The 21,407-nt window shown below is 55.0% G+C and overlaps 2 protein-coding genes across 2 annotated transcripts in view; both read right to left on the bottom strand.

The window, feature by feature from the left end:
• The window catches only part of LOC144722140 (uncharacterized), a 28,518-nt gene extending 26,208 nt beyond the window's left edge, over positions 1-2,310 (bottom strand). Inside the window, exon 1 of the mRNA XM_078600313.1 lies at positions 2,134-2,310. The gene's annotated coding sequence lies outside the window, so the exon portion shown is untranslated. The remainder of the gene's footprint in view (positions 1-2,133) is intronic.
• Positions 2,311-8,563: 6,253 nt separating this feature from the next.
• The window catches only part of LOC144721860 (CUGBP Elav-like family member 3), a 66,304-nt gene continuing 53,460 nt past the window's right edge, over positions 8,564-21,407 (bottom strand). Inside the window, exons 5-12 of the mRNA XM_078599781.1 lie at positions 18,000-18,079; positions 12,240-12,383; positions 11,008-11,164; positions 10,437-10,589; positions 9,889-9,951; positions 9,540-9,617; positions 8,895-9,038; positions 8,564-8,715 (exon numbers count right to left, since the gene is read on the bottom strand). Coding sequence (XP_078455907.1) covers positions 8,588-8,715; positions 8,895-9,038; positions 9,540-9,617; positions 9,889-9,951; positions 10,437-10,589; positions 11,008-11,164; positions 12,240-12,383; positions 18,000-18,079 — 947 coding nt within the window. The 3' untranslated portion in view covers positions 8,564-8,587. The remainder of the gene's footprint in view (positions 8,716-8,894; positions 9,039-9,539; positions 9,618-9,888; positions 9,952-10,436; positions 10,590-11,007; positions 11,165-12,239; positions 12,384-17,999; positions 18,080-21,407) is intronic.

Below are 21,407 nucleotides of genomic sequence, written 5' to 3'. Positions count from 1 at the left end.
TGGGTGCCAGATTTGGGGTCAGGACCTGTACACATTTTGCTCAGATGTATTTTGGTCGTCAGCTAAGACAAGGGGACCACACTGCGCGTCTTCTGGGAATGCTGATGCACATTGCTCAAAGGCAGTGTGCCTGCGTGTTGTTTGAAGCGTGTGTATATTTTCCAGCCTGCATCATTACCACAATCCATGGGCAGATACTGTCGCCCGTAGGTATGCACTGCACATTCCAGCCTGCACGGCAGTATTATTCTGTTGTCATGGGTGGGAGGGGGGTTCTCGTCATTTGCAGACGCGATTACCGGTGGCATTGGCCAAGCTCATGGGCCCCAGAGAGTGGAAGTGAAGGCCTTCAACATTCACGGTTCCCGACGACAGAATTTGCTGACTCTACTGCGCTGATGAGTCCCCGTGATGCTGAAACAGGTCCTGAGTTGTCCATGACCGTATCGTCGTCATCACTGCTGCTGCTATCAACCAGTCACAATTGCTCGAACGTAATTTGATGGTCACCTCATATAACAGGACCACAATGCACTTCTGGTTTCTGTGCATGTGCACTCCGGCCGTTCTACTTTGCACACAGTTGGTGTCTTGTTTGAAACCTTGATACGAGTTGGTGTACAAACCTGGCCAGGGACTCAACACCCTCGTTAAAACCTGGGGCCGGGTCGCTGCATTGGAGCTGCGAGTCAATCGTGACATTTGACCCAAGAATCAATCTCTGGACTCAAGTCCAGGATCAAAAACCAGAAGCAGCAAAGTCATGGGCTCGAACCTTGGACCAACCCCACGACCAACTCATGGGACTGGGTCAAGTCTGAGATGCCTCTTTCGTTCCTTGCACCGCAGTCTTCACTCACGCGTAAACCGGTTTAGGGTTTTTTTTCGGTTTTGATTTGTTTTAAACTCGGGGCGTCTTGGCAACCGGCACGGCGTGGGGAGGAGACGAGGGCAGGGGAGGCTGTGATCACAATGTGTGTCTGTGTGTGTCTGTGTGTGTCTGTCTGTGTGTGTGTCTGTGTGTGTCAGCCTGTGTGTGTGTCTGTCTGTGTGTGTCTGTCTGTGTGTGTCTGTCTGTGTGTATGTCTGTCTGTGTGTCTATGTGTATGTCTGTCTGTGTGTCTGTGTGTGTCTGTCTATGTGTCTGTCTGTGTGTCTCTGTGTGTCTGTGTGTGTGTCTGTCTGCGTGTCTGTGTGTGTCTGTGTGTCTGTCTGTGTGTCTGTGTGTGTGTCTGTGTGTGTGTCTGTCGGTTAGCGCGCTGCGCTACGAACCTGGCGACCCGGGTACGATTCCCGCTCACGGCAAACACCCAGTGACGATTACCTGAACCTCCCCTAGGTCGACTCAGCCTCAAATGAGTACTTGGCGCGGTGTGTAAACATCGCTACTAGGGAGACAAAGGCGGCCGGGCGTGGTGTTGGCCACCCACCCCCTCGTGTGCCGTTCCGGCCTTCACAGGTGCTCGCTAACAGCACTTGCCCCATCAGTCTGTTAAGGCTACACGGGGGATCTTTGTATGTTGTGTGGGACTGTGTGCGCTGTGTGGACATGCAGGGGTCGGTGGGGGGGGCGCAGTGGTCCTCGCAAAGTTCGATTCCCACTCACGGCCAACCGCGTTAATCAGCGGCGTGTATCGATCATCTGGCGCGGTGTGTAAACGTTCGCACAGGGGGAGACAAACGCGGCCGAGGCGCGGTGCCTCCACACACTTCGTGCGCCCTTTCCGACCGTAACAACACTTGCCCGAACAACCCACGTCGCCTTACACGGGGGGGGGGGGGGGGGTCTTTGCCTTGTGGGTACGTGTGGCATGTTGACGCTGTTCTCCACACTCAAGTTTAGCCTGAACCCTGACTATAATCCTGAGTTTTCCTCTAAACCCCGAGTCCAACTCGCACCCCGAGTCTAACTCTGGCACCTCCGCCTCGGGGTAGAAACTTTAAACTCAACCCCTGACCCCTGGCAGATACATCCCCTGTGCACAACAAACCCTGGCTCCCACTTTCCATCAAAGCCCCATCCTCTCTAACCCCCACGGGCCGCCACGTCCTGCAACCCAGAGGAGAGAGGAGCGAATGGGACGGTGTGGGGGGGGTCACAAGAGTTAATGACGAGAAGGGGGGGGGGGTCACCTGCTGTGGAGCGCTCCCTGAGGGCCCCCCCGGGGAGAGGCGAGGGGAGACGGGGGTCCCGAGACTGGCGGCGGGAGTGATGAGAGCGGAGAGAGGAGGAGGAGGGGGAGGAGAGATGAGAGCCGCCTCAGCTCCCGCTCCGGCTCCCGCGATTATCGATTCATCACCGGACGGAGCCCCAACCGCCGCTCTACCCCCAACCCCCTAACCCCTCCCCCCTAACTCCTCTCCCCCTGACACCCCCTATAACCCCGCCCCCCTATAACTCCTCCCCCCCAACCCCTCCCCCTAACTCCTCCCCCCTAACCCCCCCAACTACCCCTTACCAATCCCCCCAACCCCCCCTTACCCCTCCCACCCCCCACACACACAAAGACCCCCCGTGTAGCCTCGACAGACTGTCGGGGCAAGTGCTGTGAGCGAGTAGCTACCTACGAAAGGCCGGCATGGTGGCACACGAGGGGGTGGGTGGCCAGCACCACACCCCCGACCGCCTTTGTCTCCCCAGTGGCGATGTTTGCCGCACACCGCTACACCAGGTACTCATTTCGAGGCCGAGTCGACCTAGGGGAGGCACAGGACCGGCTCGGATAATCGCCACCGGTGTTGGCCGTGAGCGGGAATCTAAATCGGGTCACGGGGCTCGGAGCGCAGCGTGGCGCTAACCACGACACGAACCCCCCACTAACCCCCCCCCACTAACCCCCCCCCACTAACCCCCCCCCCCACTAACCCCCCCCACTAACCCCCCCCCACTAACCCCCCCCACTAACCGCCCCACTAACCCCCCCCACTCTCCCCCCCTCCCCCCATTTTATCCCGCCCCCTCCCAAATCCCCCCCCACTAACCCCCCCACTAACCCCTCCCACTCTCCTCTCCCCCACTAACCCCCCCTCCCTCCTCCCACCCACTCTCATCCCCCCCTCCCCCCACTTTCTCCCGCCCCCTCCCCAATCCCCCCCCACTAACCCCCCCACTAACCCCTCCCACTCTCCTCTCCCCCACTAACCCCCCCTCCCTCCTCCCACCCACTCTCATCCCCCCCTCCCCCCACTTTCTCCCGCCCCCTCCCCAATACCCCCCCACGACCCCCGGTTCCGTTTCCGGTCGCCCTCCCCCCCGAGGCTGCTGCGCGCAGCCGCGCTTCGCGTGAGCCCCATCGAGGGGGCTCGTCTCGGGGGCTCGTCTCGGGGGCTCGTCTCGGCACCGCCTGGGGGGGGGGTCCCTGTCAGCGGCGAGCCTTCGACACTTCGCCTGGTTGCCTCGAAGTGCACCTGGCCTGGCACAGGCGCCGTGGTTCACATCGCCGTCACTTCGTGGCGAGCGGCGGCGTGTTGGTATTGGGCTTGCTGCTTGGAGGGTGGTGCCCATTGCCATTTTCCCATTTTTAAGGCCGCGCACAGACACACAACAACAAGCGCCATTCGCCACTAAGTGGCGGTGACGTCACCACGACGCTTGTGCCAGGCCATGTGCACCTTGAGGCCACGTGAAGTGTCGAACGCCCGCTGGCAGGTCACGGGGCAGACCCAGCAGGTGCCACGGGTCAACTGACTGAGATGACCGAGATGACTGGCTGATGCACCACCTGTGCCCCCTACTGTGCCAACTTGCTGTGCTTCATCCACCCGGCGCTCCGCTCGTTGTTGTGAGCGTCGATCTCCGCCCTCTGTTGTTGTTGGAGGGCGACTGCCTCCAACTGCCCAGTAGCGTCCTTCACGAGCCTCCTCCACAGAGGCCGATCTTGACACCGCTGGTACCAGTCATCGGCAAGACCACTCAGCTCCACGTCCTCCTGTACCACGTCACTCCATCTCTTCTCTAGCCCGTGCCGCGCCCGTTTAGCCCCCTCGATCCGGCCGAAAAGCTGTTTAGGCATGCGGTGGTGGGCTGGGCCATGCGGTGGTGGGCTGGGCCATGCGGTGGTGGCTGGGGCATGTGGGCACATGGCCCAGACACACACAGACTGACAGACACACGCACGACGATGTTGTTGTGCACCACAGCAGCAGATCCGTTTACGTGCAGAGATGTTGCTGTTTGGGATGACCACGAGCTGCTCGGGCGTTGCCAGGGCAGAGGCTTTATTTGAAACCTGCAGACGCAGCTCGTGTGTTAGATTTCCCTTTTTGCCGCGAGGCTGTTGATCGGCGATGTGTTCTGACTCTCAAGTGCATCGGGCGTCTCCCTTGAAGTCGTGCGGCCTTCCGTCTCTCGAGGGGTCTCGTCTGCTTTTGGGGTGCGGGGTTCACTGTGGCCGTGCCGGTGGGGAGTTCAGAAACCTCTCGGATGTCAAATTCCACGTCGGAGCAGAGGGTTTACCGCTCGACGCGGAGAGATGGCATTGGTGGGTGACGCAACCTTTGTCATTGCAGAGGGGTTTACCTCTGAGATGTGGCAATGGCGGGTCTGAGTTTACAACACCTTGAGTGAGACGTATCCTTTGCACTGAACCCGGGCGACCTAAGTTCCATCCCCGGCTAGGGCCAACTTCAGTGGCGACTCTCATCTGAATCCACCCCCCACCCACCACCACCAACCCTTCAGTCTTCGCCAAATTGCAATGACCAGTGCGGTGAGGAAACATCCAGCAGTGGATTAGCAGAGTTGCTTTACATGTACCATGCAACTTGCCTACAGTGTGAAGGCTTTACCTGAAGATACACGTTGTGTCACAATGGATGTTTTACCTCCAGCTGTCCCTTGCGCTGTCAGAAGCCTCTAAACCTGTTGGGTAATGCTGCCAGGCCAGAGGGTTTACCTCGAGTTTAAAACGTTCAAAGTGGATCCATACATTTTACACGCTTAGACAAATGTGAGATTCTTCAAGTTGTTTTGTTTAGTTTTTAGCACAATTAGCAAAGGACCCGGACGGCCAACAACACACGAGGTTTTAAAAATGCCATATTTGCTTGACGGTGGTTGAATTGAACGAATTCTTGCGTGTTGTGTTAAAGTAATATTTCTTAATGTTAATGGGCTGTTTTTAAAAAAAATAAAAATATTGTATTCCTGAGGATTTATTTAATCCCCCTGATTTGCCAATGGTGAATGGACAGAGCCGGTAACGAATCACACAGTGGAAACAACTTGTCAATAAATAGTCAAATTGTTACATAAATTATCAATCCATAAATCATCATCTTCGTCATCATCATCATCAATATCATCATCAATATCATCATCATCATCATCAATCATCGTTAATGCCACTATGGTATTTATATGCCTAAAGGTGACCGCAATACACGTGTTCAATTTGTTATTTTTTACACCCGAAACGCATTAATAAGTAAATAAAATAAATTAACGATAAATAATCACGGCAAGAGTCTATAAATACATCAATAATTTAAAAAGTAGAAAAAATGGAATGTAAATCATAAATAGCGTGGTTAGCAGTGACCGTGGGCTACTCAAGCCCGCGGGCTGCGGCTCTCCCCGCTCGGCGTTGGCCATTGTGAACCCGGGGCCCCCACAGACCCCCACAGACCCCCCATAGACCCCCCACAGACCCCCCATAGACCCCCATCCCACCCCTGACGTGGAGAGCCGAGCCGCAAAGCCAAGAAAGCCCAAGTTAAACCCCGGGGCGCGGCGCACGGAGCCGGATTTTGCGCGGAAAAAAATTAGATGGGAGAGGGGGGGGGCGGTTGGCCCCCTCTGAGGGGGACCTAGGAGGGCCGTAGTGGGGGAGGGGGCACAGGGGGTTCCCCGACACCCCCCCCCCCCGCCCCGTCCCGTCACCCCTAGCCGCCCCCCTCAAGGGAAGCCCCGTAATCGTGATATGTAAATGAGCGCCCCGGACTATGATATGCGTATCCTCGCTTGAGCCCCGGGGCAGTGGCGTAGCTATCGAGTGTGCAGGCGGTGCAACTGCGCCGGGGCCCAGGCGCCGGGTTGCAGAGAAGGGGGGGGGACATTGGACTAGGGGCAAGCCTCCACTTCATCCTTTGCACCGGGGCCCATGCCAACCACGCTACGCCACTGGACCCAGGCGGCTACACCCACGGTTGCCACCCCAGAGTTCCCACTTCGTGGCCGCCCCACCTCGGTGGGTCTGACACTTTTGGAATTTGGTGCTCGGTGTCAGCCACTGGTGAACGTCTGATTTCCTGCCAGGACCAACCAGACGATGGCAACCGGGGCTGCACGGACAACGACCGCCCCGAACCCCTCAACGCCTCGACCTGGTGAGCAATGGCGGATGCTGCGATTGGCGGGAATGGGAAAACAAAACGGTGGCGGCAACTGCCGACCCTCCGTGGCCGGTGGCCTTAAAGGGCGGCAGTTGCTCGTGTAAATTATCATCAGCCAATGTGATTGCACGGGGCGACGGCCACACGTTGTTGGTCAAGGCCTGAGAGGGAATGGTGATGGGGCACGAAGATGGTGTTGAGAACAAGATGGAGGAGGGGAACCAAGATGGCAGTGATTGTTTCCATGGACCGCCAAATCGAGGTGTGCACTCGAGTTGGCGATATTTCTCTCACAACTCGAGTTGATGAAAATACTAGATTTTGTAAAAAAAAATTGATACTCAGAGTTACTCCCATCATCAGACTTTCTAAAAAATACTTGCAAGTATAAGATTCAGACTGCATTGCCGACAATTAAACGTGAAATTATAAAATGTAATGTTCCTGCCACCTATATTTCCCTGTAAAATGTTTGGTGGTCTCTTTCCGCTCAACCCGAATTCCGACTGAGGGAATTCTTGCCAGCCCTGTAAAAGCGAAATCAGCCCAGAGAATTTGGCCTCCAGCCCAAAATGGTGGCCAACACGTGCCGACTGAAAACATGGAAATGCGGCGCCACCCAGTAAGCACGCAACGTCGGTCAACCTTGGCACGTGGGTGGAACCGTTGGACCAACATCGACCCAACTGGGCAGGGCGCGACTCAAGTATGTACTCATTTGAGGGTAGGATTACCGTTTGGGTTCATGGAAACGTGGTACAAAATGGCGTTGAGTATCAAGAGATGGCAGACAGAACCAAGGTGGCAGAGGACATGGGCTATGTTGGTGATAGCATCCGGAACCTACATGGCAATGGGTACCAAAATGGTGCCGATAAACAAGATGGAAGTGGCCACCAAGATGGCAGCCGACATAAAATGGTTATGTGCACCGAATTCATCGGGTGGGGTCTGACGAGGAGGGGTGGGAGAGGGGGCGGTCCTTGCCACTGGCTACCAACAGTGGCTCGCTAATAGGTAGTCGTATTAGTCAAAAAACGGGTGATTGTACGATCATGTGACATTCGTCCATCGCCATGGCAACCGATAGTGAGCACCTGAGCAACCATGAGTCGTCATGGCAGCGGCGCTTAACTACTGTCGTCTACACTACACGCGGAGCAACCCCACAGGTGGAATGTCATCAGTAAAGTCTACCTACACCCTCATTATAACAGCTTATCTCTTAATCTCTAAAGTCTAAAAAATAAATACGTAAAAGTTTTTCACTATATTTTTTTTTCAATTATAATCTTTTTTTTTTTCACTTGGACCCATATTTCTTTTCTAGATCAGAGGTTTTTTTTTTCAACTCGTTAAATCGACAGCTCGCGCTCGTCATTAAACAGTACAGACATCTCCCCACCAACCCCTAAAACTTCTAAAATATCTACTTTTTTAATTAAGCTTAATTCTCTTTTTTTTGTTTTTTACAACTATGTGTAATATGTTTTGCGACGAGGAAATACACAAAGTAAGGAAGTTAGGCAAAGAGTGAAGGATCAGTCGCAAAATAATCTCTCCATAGAAAAGGGTTCGTTTGGTCCCACGGTGGGGGTGGGCAGGGGAGACGCGGGAGGGAGACGCGGGGGGGCAGGGGGGAGACGAGGGAAGACGAGGGGACGGGGCCAAAGGGAGACGCGGGGGGAAGCAGGAGGGGAGAAGGGAGAGCTGGCGGCGGGAAATGACGTTTGCGTTAAGAGCCTCAAGGCAGATCGGTTGTCCCTTTATCCTGGTGTCCCGGGCGCTTGGGTGCACGGAAACACCAGATCCCCCGTCTCTCGCCCAGGTCCCCGTGCTCCTAGGGCAGTCCGATCGTGACCCAGGTGTGGCAGGCAGGTAGACAAAACACAACCCACAGTTGCAATGTGTGAATTGTACTTGGCAGTTGGTCCGGCAGGCTGGGGAGCTGGGATGGTGCCGTCTGGCGCGGCAACACGAGGCCCCACGCCGGCCTGAGCCGGCCTGGAGCGTGTGGCTCGGCGGGGTGGGTGATGCGGCCGGGCCCACTTCACGAGGCCCGGCCTGGTTCGGAAGGCTGGCTTGGCCCATCACGGCCGACTTTTTAAGCCCGATTCGCTCGGTAATCACACCCCCCCCAACCCTCCCCCCTCCCACCCTCCCGTACCCCCCCCCCCCCGGACCACCGCCACCACCTCGCCAAGGCCGAGGAGGCCAGACCGGGCCTGCGTCGGCCGACGCGGCGTGGCGGCGATCAGTAGGGGCGGCTCGCGTCCTTGGGCCGTTTGAGCTGCACCTTGAGCCGCTTGGTGCCGACCTGGAAGCCGTTCATGGCCTGGATCGCGGCCTGCGCCGAGCCAGCGTTGTCAAAACTCACAAAACCTAGCGGGGCGGGAGGGGGGCGGCACACAGCACCGGACATGTGACTCTGCACGTAACGATTCACCCCGCTGCCTGTGCCCCCCGCCCTGAACCTTGGATTATGACCCTGGTGTGAGGGGTCAGGAGTGAGAGCCATGGGGTATGAGCCTGGTGTCACAGGGGTGAGGGGTGAGCCGTACCGAAGCACTTGCTCTGGTTGGTAGCTCGGTCCACAAACACCTTGGAGGAGATGACGTTCCCGAAAGCGGCGAACATCTGCGTGAGCTCCACGTCCCCGAGCTCCTGCGGCAGGTGGTAGATGAAGAGGTTACATCCCTCGGGGCCTGGGGGGCGGGGGTCAGGGGTCAGGGTCAGGGGTTGAGGTCGGGGGGTGGGGGGCAGGTAGGAGGGGAGGAGTAGGAGTTTGGTGGGGGGGGGAGGAGGAGGGAGAGGTGACAGACCGTTAACCGTTAACGCCGGTGCGACCTGGCGTGAGGTTTAAACGCAGGGTACTGTGTTTGCGTGCGTATGTATGAATGCACGTGCATGTGTGTGCGCATGCGTGTGTGTGTGTGTGCGTATTCTGCACGGCTGTGTTGGTCGACGGCAGTGCTTAATTTCAGCCGGGTCTGTACGGGCCACAACCCAGGGAAATCCTTATGCACCCGGGACACCACATCCAGTATACATCCCACAATGGCTGTGGCTACCACTGTTCACCTGCCACCTAACCCCCGGTCTGACCGAGGGACGCATTAGACAGTGAGCGAGAAACGAGGCCCTGGTCAACCACGACGGCCGTGCAGATCGTCGGGACGTCGCGTCGCACTCGCACGCACCCTCACCCTCGCGCTGGTGCAGCACCATTGGCTGCGGCGGCGGCACCATCTGTCCCACGGGGGTGTACGCGGCCGGGTACGCCGCTGCTCACCGCACACACAAACGCAAAGCAAGCGCCCGTCGCGCCGCGGTCACGTGCCGCCGTACAGTGGCGTGGCCGAGATGTGTGGGCAGGTTGGCGCGAGTGCGTTGAGTGGTGGCGGTGCGATTACGTTTTATGAGTGGTGCTGGAGTGATGAGGTTTGATGAGGTGTGTTGAGCTGGTGCTGGTGTGATGAGGTGTCATGAATGGTGCTGGAGTGAAGATGAGGTGTGTTGAGTGTTGTTTCAGTGACGGGGTGCGATGAGAATTACCCGTGTATTGGTGCATCCCCGCGTATGCCTGCTGCATGGGGTCCGAATTACTTGGACTGGAGACTACGCGCACACACACGCAGATAAATACACGTAAATACAAATATGTAAACACACACCTGTAACAGACAGAATCACCAGTGAACACACATATGCATAAACACATACACACACGCACACACATAAACATGCTCGCGGATATATGTGCTTGCATACACACAGGCATGTCAAAGACAAAGATCCCCCATATAGCTTGAACCGACTGTTGGGGCAAGTGCTGTTAGCGAGTAGCACCTGTGAAGGCCGGCACGGTACACGAGGGGGTGGGTGGCCAACACCACGCCAAACTGCCTTTGTCTCCCCAGTGGCGATGTTTTTACGCACCGCACCAGGTACTCATTTGAGGCTGAGTCGACCTAGTGGAGGCCCAGAAACGGTTCAGATAATCGTCACCGGTGTTGGTGGCCGTGAGCGGGAATCGAACTCGGGTCACCAGGTTTCACCACCGCTGTCTGGGTGCATGTCACCGTGTGGGGGGCGGGTGTTACCTGGGTAGGGGTGGTATCCGTTGGGGTACACGTGCTCCCCCACCACCTGCCCGCTGGACGGAGGAGGCAGGGGCAGGGCGAACCCGTTGACCCCCATAGGGGTCGGGAGAGGAGGGGCTGGGGGGGCTGCCATGGCTGGGGGGGAGCTGCCTCCTGCATGAGGTGGGGGATGAAACAGGGTTAAAGGGGCGATGTCGGCCTTCATCGTTCAGTTATTAGCGGCGAGGGTCATGCAGGCGCGCTGTGCGCAGCTGCAACGTGCAGGTGTGAGCCGTGCAGGTGTGAGCCGTGCAGATACCGTGCGCGTGCGTGCTGTGCGGGTGTCGCCCGCCGGCGTGCCGCTCCTTGTCGTGTAGGTGTGTCGTGCGGCGATGGTGCCAAGCATGCTTACGGGGGACGCTGTGCAGGTGTGTGCTGTACGCGCGTACGCCGCGTGAGTGTGCCTTGCTAGCACGTCATGCGGGTGCGAGTCAGGCGACCGTCGTGCAGCTGTGAAAGTGTGCCGTGCAGGCGCGCGTGTGTGTGCGTGTCCTGCGGTTTACGCGCTGGTGCCACGCGCGTTGACGCTAACCGGGCGACGGCGTCAGGGCGCTGGTACCCAGGATGTTGAGGCCCAGGCTGGCACCGTGCTGCATGTGCGCGGGCACCGGCGCGGGCACGAACGCCACTGGCGTCACATACGCCCCGTGCGCCAGCGCCGACATCAACGCCGCCTGCTGGTGCATCAACTACGCACAAGACAAAGACAAAGATCCCCCGTATAGCCTTTAACAGACTGCAGAAGCAAGTGCTGTTAGCGAGCACCTATGTAGGCCGGCACGGCACACGCGGGGGTGGGTGGCGAAGACCACGCCCGGCCGCCTTTGTCTGGCAAGTGGCGATGTTTACACACCGCACCAGGTACTCATTTGAGAGTGAGTTGACCTAGGGGAGGCCCAGCACCGGTTTGCATATGTGCAGCTGGCCGTCCTCACTCCATGACCTCCACCACCAGCGCGACGACGGCAGCCGCGGCAGCGGCATCATCGCTAACGCCCAACCTCCGCCGATTGACACCGGCCAACGTCGCTCCAACGTTGTGGCATGTGGTTGGAACCGCTGGACCAACATTGACCCAATGTTCCACGTTTACTGGGAAGCCCTCGACTTCTAGAAGCAAGCAGGGGCCGCCGAACCAGAGCCCGCGGCCCGAGCGAGGCTCGATGGAGATGTCGATCGTCTCCCGTGACCTTTCGAGAGAGATCCGATTTGAAACGGGGAAACAAAATCTGCTGGACCACGAGCAGTGCGGGGGGGGGGGGGGGGTGAGTAGGTACTCGCCCCCTGCATGAGTACTCCCGGGGCGCTCCCACAGATTTCAAAACTCTGCTGCCCACCAACGTGGGCGATACGGCCATGTGACCCCTTGTGGTCGACCGCTCCCCACGAGTCTTGTGAACGCTGTCGGCCATACAAAGGTTTCGGTTTCGCGGCTCGTAGCGTCGAAAAGCGTGGCCAGCGCTGACGCGAATCACGCGAGAGATGGCCAGAGATGTCGCACCAGGATCCAACCCAAAGCCGGTGCTCGCTCGAGAAGGATTCTCGAATGCAGGAGCCGTCCTACCGGGTTCTCTCGCTCTCTCGTACGGGGTTGGCATGGCTCTCTGGGAGCAAGGCTCACCGAGGACATGGCTCACGAGGGGTTTGTCTCGAGAGGCGTGACTCACTGGGGGCGTGACTCACTCACGGCATGGCTCGCACGTACCACACACTGCACACCACACACGTGTGCATGTACACACACACACATGCACAGGCACATACCGCCTGCGTGTACGCGGCGTAGGGGGACAGGTGCACGGCGACGGGCGCCAGCATGCCCACCTGCCCGGCCACCTGCTGCATGCGCCGCACCGTGCGCTCGCGCTCCGAGTCGGCAAACTTAACCACCAGGCTCGAGGAGGCGCCCTGCGGAGACAGAAGGGTTCGGGGCGCAGTGATACACCGCGCAACATCGTCACCATCGTCACCACCGTCACCAGAAACCTCGGGGTCATCATCTGCATCGTCAGGGCCATCATCGTCAACTTAAGGTGCGTTTGCCATTTTTGGATGAATTCTAAAAGTATTTTTTCTGTGCTCTGAAGAAGGACCATTGCCCGAAACGTCACCCATCATATGCGCGCGCGGTGCCACAGACGGATGCGTTGAGGTTTTCCTTTCACTGTGCTTGTGCGCACTGCCAGCTGACGCAGTAGCGCCAGATGATTTTGAAAGTCCCAAAAATATTGGGTCTTGATATAAAATTTACAAAACGATCCGAAAATGTGGCATCGCAGTGAGTGGCATTACTCCAGAGCATTTTACGCCAATCGGGCCGCTGTTATCATGAGACATCATCCGAACCTGGAATAAATCTGTTTCCTTCTTCAGCACCTCACTCACGTGTACTGTATAGTCAGACGTGATCGCACTCGCCACGATCTCATACCTGTCAACCAATACGGGTTTGTTTAACACGTAGGCTTTCGCGACCAATATCATCCATAATGTAGGTTTTTTTGGGTTCGATCGTGTAAACATGTTTTTGGGGTTAGATCGCGTCAGATCTAACCCAAAAACCTATACTATGGACAATACGGGTTATCCCGTATTCTTGTACAGGGAAATTGAGTTTTCAGGTCCATACAGCGTACAGTCGTTTCAATACGGGCAAAAAAATTGTTTTTGGTCTATTTGTGTTTCTCCCTTGTGATGGGACTTTGTAGGATGAACGTTGAGCTATACAAGGGCACGGGGTGACCAATAAAGTCTGAATTTATTAGTAATTAGGTAGGGAACTGATAAGGGGTTGACAGGTATGCGATGTAACAGTAACACTCTTTAATTGTGGGATCACAGCCCTCAGCAGCACCTCATGGCTCTGCCCACACTGCCCCAAAAATAACGGCGGGGAAAACGTAGCTCAGTTATGAGGAACTTGTAGTAGTATATGAGCTGTGTTGTTATTAGGAACTTGTAGTATATGAGCTCTGTTGCATAATGAAAGCATTAGCACAGAGGCGGACCTAGAAACTTGCCAGTGAAAGGGGGGAGATCCCGACATTTCTAGCTTTTAATAAACAAAATCAAAGACACCCAACGTCCCTGGTAACTATTAATAATAAAATACCAATTAAATGTTCAAGGTCTCTCGGGGGGAAGGGGGGGAATTCCACTATCACCTCCTCCCCTTTAGATCTACCACTGCATGAGCAACATCACCACTAGCACCATCACCACTACCATCATCACCACCTCATCAGCTGGCAAGGAAACCATCCACCCTGCACAGGGAGAGGCAACCCCTAGTCTCATTTTCCGACAACAGCTTCCAGCGAAATTCACACCTCGACAACTCCAAAGGGAAGCACTTTGGGCAACTGCGAGGATTCCGGGAGGAGATCCGGCTGTGAAATGTGAGATGTGAGATGGCCGTCGAGTGAGCAGCCACCGAATCCCACAGGGCTCGTGGCGGCAAATACAAAACGGAGACGCGGCTCAGAGAAGCGAGTCCCGGCGTGCCGCGGCCGCCAGCAGGGGACTTCACTTGGGCCGGATCTGTCTGGGCGACCCGTAACGTAATCTCACACCCGGCACACCACTTCCAGTGCGCCTCTCGCTACTGTGCCTATGGCTGGCCTACTCGTCACGTGCCACCCACTCCTGTCAGTCTACCCGTGCAACCTGGAAGATATTTAGTGAGAAATTAATCCCTGATGACATACAGTGAGGGGAAAAAGTATTTGATCCCCTGCTGATTTTGTACGTTTGCTCACTGACAAAGAAATGATCAGTCTATAATTTTAATGATAGGTTTATTTGAACAGTGAGAGACAGAATAACAACAACGAAATCCAGAAAAACGCATGGCAAAAATGTTATAAATTGATTTGCATTTTAATGAGGGAAATAAGTATTTGACCCCCTCTCAATCAGAAAGATTTCTGGCTCCCAGGTGTCTTTTATACAGGTAATGAGCTGAGATTAGGAGCACACTCTTAAAGGGAGTGCTCCTAATCTCAGCTTGTTACCTGTATAAAAGACACCTATTCACAGAAGCAATCAATCAATCAGATTCCAAACTCTCCACCATGGCCAAGACCAAAGAGCTCTCCAAGGATGTCAGGGACAGGATTCTAGACCTACACAAGGCTGGAATGGGCTACAAGACCATCGCCAAGCAGCTTGGTGAGAAGGTGACAACAGTTGGTGCGATTATTCGCAAATGGAAGAAACACAAAAGAACTGTCAATCTCCCTCGGCCTGGGGCTCCATGCAAAATCTCACCTCGTGGAGTTGCAATGATCATGAGAACGGTGAGGAATCAGCCCAGAACTACACGGCAGGATCTTGTCAATGATCTCAAGGCAGCTGGGACCATAGTCACCAAGAAAACAGTTGGTAACACACTACGCCGTGAAAGACTGAAATCCTGCAGCATCCGCAAGGTCCCCCTGCTCAAGAAAGCACATCTACATGCCCGTATGAAGTTTGCCAATGAACACCTTAATGATTCAGAGGACAACTGGGTGAAAGTGTTGTAGTCAGATGAGACCAAAATGGAGCTCTTTGGCATCAACTCAACTCGCCGTGTTTGGAGGAGGAGGAATGCTGCCTATGACCCCAAAAACACCATCCCCACCGTCAAACATGGAGGTGGAAACATTATGCTTTGGGGGTGTTTTTCTGCTAAGGGGACAGGACAACTTCACCACATCAAAGGGACGATGGACGGGGCCATGTACCATCAAATCTTGGGTGAGAACCTCCTTCCCTCAGCCAGGGCATTGAAAATGGGTCGTGGATGGGTATTCCAGCATGACAATGACCCAAAACACACGGCCAAGGCAACAAAGGAGTGGCTCAAGAAGAAGCACACTAAGGTCCTGGAGTGGCCTAGCCAGTCTCCAGACCTTAATCCCATAGAAAATCTGTGGAGGGAGCTGAAGGTTCGAGTTGCCAAACGTCAGCCTCGAATCCTTAATGACTTGGAGAAGATCTGCAAAGAGGAGTGGGACAAAATCCCTCCTGAGATGTGTGCAAACCTGGTGGCCAACTACAAAAAACGTCTGACCTCTGTGATTGCCAACAAGGGTTTTGCCACCAAGTACTAAGTCATGTTTTGCAGAGGGGTCAAATACTTATTTCCCTCATTAAAATGCAAATCAATTTATAACATTTTGACATGCGTTTTTCTGGAATTTTGTTGTTGTTATTCTGTCTCTCACTGTTCAAATAAACCTACCATTAAAATTATAGACTGATCATTTCTTTGTCAGTGGGCAAACGTACAAAATCAGCAGGGGATCAAATACTTTTTTCCCTCACTGTATGTCAGTCGGTGGGTCCTGTGTTAGCCTACGGGTGTAATTTTAGTCTATATGGGTGTTATTTTAGTTTATGCGTGCTATGCTAGTCTGTGGATCCGTTGCATGGCTTAATTTCAGCTGGGTCTGTACTGGTCAGCAACCTGGAAAATATTCCCGCACCCGGCACACCACATCCAGTATACCCGTCGCTACGGCTGTGGTTACTACAAATACATAATCACCTGTTTGCTCCAATACACAGCGACCCAGAAATGATTAAGCGGGAAATTAAGCCTTTAATTGCGCGCTGCCAGCGAGCTACGGAACACGCCACCGAAACAAATTTAACGAAGCTCTGCCCATCGTCCAGTCCTGCCTTAGGGTCATCATTAAGAAGCCGGCCCGTTGTAAAGGTCACGTGACTTGGAGGAGGCGATTTTGCGGTAAATGTGATGAGACGGTGAAGACACGCGTGGCAGAACACGCAAAACTTTATATTTTGTGTGTTTTTTTATTTCACCAGGATTGTATTTGTTGGGTCGACTTTATCAAATATCTAGGCACGTTCAGCTTGGCTAGATGACGCCGGCTGGCATTTATTGCAGTGTTGTTATCTTGCTTTGGTCGCGGTTTATTGTGTTTGCGCTGTCGACTGTTGCTCGCTCGCCGGTCCCTTAAAAATATATTTTGTGGCGCTCAGAACAAGCCATTGCAGATTTTTAATGCTTGATAAAAAAAAATAACGATTATATCGTAAAAAACTCAGTTTTAAATCGGTGCGTAGCACTCGCAGCAACCGATGGCTCAGAACCACGAACGGCAAATTTAAACAAGGGCTCAAAAGTGCGCAAAACATTCGTGGAGAGGCGAATGTTTGCGATCATCAGAGAGAGAAATGGAAAGGCGCGGATCGGAGAGAAGAACACGCGAGTCGGGGACGCCGTGTTGACTGTCGAGAAAGGTGAGCAGGGGGGCTTGGGGCAGGGCGCATCGTGGCTTTGAGGGGACGATGGCCGATGGCCCGAGGGGCTGTCGACGTGAATGGCAGCAAAGGGGAGGGAACATGCCAGCGGAGGACGCCCACCGCGGAGATGGAGCGGTGAGATTGGCACGGGCGCAGGAGCGGCTTGACGCATTGCGGTGTCGCGGGAACGTGACAGACGGTTGCCACGTGGTGAGGCCTACGTGCAGCAGTGGATTGACCATGGACGACGATGATGATGATTAGGTGAGCTGGGTATCTGCTGTTGCTGTGATCTTCCACAATTTTTGTAATTTCATTTGAATGCAAAACTGGGTTCTGAAGATACTTGACAACGGGTTCAAGCCAAATTTCGCTTGGTAAATTTAGATGTGAGAATTACTCCATAACCCATCCACTGTGAGTGAGTGGATGAGTTATAGAGTGAATGGGTGAGTGATTGGATGAGCGAGTGAGTGAGTGGATCAGTGAGTGACTGACCAAGTGAGCTGAAACAATAATGATGGACGCGTGGTCAAGCGCTTGTGCACCACGTGACAATTTAATTTCGCTGCGCCGGGTGGTGGGGAGTTTCACGACATAAACTTAGCCAGATCATTATATACGTGGCCTAATGCAAATATTATTCGTATATTATAATATTGTTTTAATTTTAAACATCACCTTTTTATTATGGACGATATTGTCTACGTGAAACTCAATGTCTTGTATGTTGGTAGTGTTAGCAGTCGTGTCAATTTTATTATTTTATGGACAGTGCACCGAGACACCTGAAGTGACGTAAAGCACGATTCACTGGACAGACCCCCAGCACCCTGCAGCCTGCACCCAGGATACCAGTACCCAGCACCCTTCACCCAGGATACCAGTACCCAGCAGCCTGCACCCAGGATACCAGTACCCAGCAGCCTGCACCCTGCAGCCTGCACCCAGGATACCAGTACCCAGCAGCCTGCACCCAGGATACCAGTACCCAGCAGCCTACACCCAGGATACCAGTACCCAGCAGCCTGCACCCAGGATACCAGTACCCAGCAGCCTGCACCCTGCAGCCTGCACCCAGGATACCAGTACCCAGCAGCCTGCACCCTGCAGCCTGCACCCAGGATACCAGTACCCAGCAGCCTGCACCCAGGATACCAGTACCCAGCAGCCTGCACCCAGGATACCAGTACCCAGCAGCCTGCACCCAGGATACCAGTACCCAGCAGCCTGCACCCTGCACCGATGATGCCCTTTGCTGCCACTCACCGGCAGGGTGGTGCTGCCGTGCAGGGCGGTGATTGCCGATTGGGCCTCGGCGTGCGAAGAGAACTTTACAAATGCACATCCTGGCATCACACGGTGGGGGGGGGGGGGGGGGGTTAGAGCAGAGAGGTTTAAAATGTACAACACAGGCGTCAGAATGAGAGAATATGCCACGCAGCCAGAATATTTGTTCTACCAGCCAGAAGCGTGGCACGCTTGACATGTCTGGCACGCTTGACATGTCTGGCACGCTTGACATGTCTGGCACGCTTGACATGTCTGGCACGCTTGACATGTCTGGCACGCTTGACATGTCTGGCACGCTTGACATGTCTGGCACGCTTGACATGTCTGGCACGCTTGACATGTCTGGCACGCTTGACATGTCTGGCACGCTTGACATGTCTGGCACGCTTGACATGTCTGGCACGCTTGACATGTCTGGCACGCTTGACATGTCTGGCACGCTTGACATGTCTGGCACGCTTGACATGTCTGGCACGCTTGACATGTCTGGCACGCTTGACATGTCTGGCACGCTTGACATGTCTGGCACGCTTGACATGTCTGGCACGCTTGACATGTCTGGCACGCTTGACATGTCTGGCACGCTTGACATGTCTGGCACGCTTGACATGTCTGGCACGCTTGACATGTCTGGCACGCTTGACATGTCTGGCACGCTTGACATGTCTGGCACGCTTGACATGTCTGGCACGCTTGACATGTCTGGCACGCTTGACATGTCTGGCACGCTTGACATGTCTGGCACGCTTGACATGTCTGGCACGCTTGACATGTCTGGCACGCTTGACATGTCTGGCACGCTTGACATGTCTGGCACGCTTGACATGTCTGGCACGCTTGACATGTCTGGCACGCTTGACATGTCTGGCACGCTTGACATGTCTGGCACGCTTGACATGTCTGGCACGCTTGACATGTCTGGCACGCTTGACATGTCTGGCACGCTTGACATGTCTGGCACGCTTGACATGTCTGGCACGCTTGACATGTCTGGCACGCTTGACATGTCTGGCACGCTTGACATGTCTGGCACGCTTGACATGTCTGGCACGCTTGACATGTCTGGCACGCTTGACATGTCTGGCACGCTTGACATGTCTGGCACGCTTGACATGTCTGGCACGCTTGACATGTCTGGCACGCTTGACATGTCTGGCACGCTTGACATGTCTGGCACGCTTGACATGTCTGGCACGCTTGACATGTCTGGCACGCTTGACATGTCTGGCACGCTTGACATGTCTGGCACGCTTGACATGTCTGGCACGCTTGACATGTCTGGCACGCTTGACATGTCTGGCACGCTTGACATGTCTGGCACGCTTGACATGTCTGGCACGCTTGACATGTCTGGCACGCTTGACATGTCTGGCACGCTTGACATGTCTGGCACGCTTGACATGTCTGGCACGCTTGACATGTCTGGCACGCTTGACATGTCTGGCACGCTTGACATGTCTGGCACGCTTGACATGTCTGGCACGCTTGACATGTCTGGCACGCTTGACATGTCTGGCACGCTTGACATGTCTGGCACGCTTGACATGTCTGGCACGCTTGACATGTCTGGCACGCTTGACATGTCTGGCACGCTTGACATGTCTGGCACGCTTGACATGTCTGGCACGCTTGACATGTCTGGCACGCTTGACATGTCTGGCACGCTTGACATGTCTGGCACGCTTGACATGTCTGGCACGCTTGACATGTCTGGCACGCTTGACATGTCTGGCACGCTTGACATGTCTGGCACGCTTGACATGTCTGGCACGCTTGACATGTCTGGCACGCTTGACATGTCTGGCACGCTTGACATGTCTGGCACGCTTGACATGTCTGGCACGCTTGACATGTCTGGCACGCTTGACATGTCTGGCACGCTTGACATGTCTGGCACGCTTGACATGTCTGGCACGCTTGACATGTCTGGCACGCTTGACATGTCTGGCACGCTTGACATGTCTGGCACGCTTGACATGTCTGGCACGCTTGACATGTCTGGCACGCTTGACATGTCTGGCACGCTTGACATGTCTGGCACGCTTGACATGTCTGGCACGCTTGACATGTCTGGCACGCTTGACATGTCTGGCACGCTTGACATGTCTGGCACGCTTGACATGTCTGGCACGCTTGACATGTCTGGCACGCTTGACATGTCTGGCACGCTTGACATGTCTGGCACGCTTGACATGTCTGGCACGCTTGACATGTCTGGCACGCTTGACATGTCTGGCACGCTTGACATGTCTGGCACGCTTGACATGTCTGGCACGCTTGACATGTCTGGCACGCTTGACATGTCTGGCACGCTTGACATGTCTGGCACGCTTGACATGTCTGGCACGCTTGACATGTCTGGCACGCTTGACATGTCTGGCACGCTTGACATGTCTGGCACGCTTGACATGTCTGGCACGCTTGACATGTCTGGCACGCTTGACATGTCTGGCACGCTTGACATGTCTGGCACGCTTGACATGTCTGGCACGCTTGACATGTCTGGCACGCTTGACATGTCTGGCACGCTTGACATGTCTGGCACGCTTGACATGTCTGGCACGCTTGACATGTCTGGCACGCTTGACATGTCTGGCACGCTTGACATGTCTGGCACGCTTGACATGTCTGGCACGCTTGACATGTCTGGCACGCTTGACATGTCTGGCACGCTTGACATGTCTGGCACGCTTGACATGTCTGGCACGCTTGACATGTCTGGCACGCTTGACATGTCTGGCACGCTTGACATGTCTGGCACGCTTGACATGTCTGGCACGCTTGACATGTCTGGCACGCTTGACATGTCTGGCACGCTTGACATGTCTGGCACGCTTGACATGTCTGGCACGCTTGACATGTCTGGCACGCTTGACATGTCTGGCACGCTTGACATGTCTGGCACGCTTGACATGTCTGGCACGCTTGACATGTCTGGCACGCTTGACATGTCTGGCACGCTTGACATGTCTGGCACGCTTGACATGTCTGGCACGCTTGACATGTCTGGCACGCTTGACATGTCTGGCACGCTTGACATGTCTGGCACGCTTGACATGTCTGGCACGCTTGACATGTCTGGCACGCTTGACATGTCTGGCACGCTTGACATGTCTGGCACGCTTGACATGTCTGGCACGCTTGACATGTCTGGCACGCTTGACATGTCTGGCACGCTTGACATGTCTGGCACGCTTGACATGTCTGGCACGCTTGACATGTCTGGCACGCTTGACATGTCTGGCACGCTTGACATGTCTGGCACGCTTGACATGTCTGGCACGCTTGACATGTCTGGCACGCTTGACATGTCTGGCACGCTTGACATGTCTGGCACGCTTGACATGTCTGGCACGCTTGACATGTCTGGCACGCTTGACATGT

Source organism: Lampetra planeri, chromosome 13, assembly GCF_965212315.1.
Source record: "Lampetra planeri chromosome 13, kcLamPlan1.2.h2, whole genome shotgun sequence".
NCBI lineage: Eukaryota > Metazoa > Chordata > Hyperoartia > Petromyzontiformes > Petromyzontidae > Lampetra > Lampetra planeri.
This window is presented reverse-complemented; position numbering and strand designations above follow the sequence as displayed.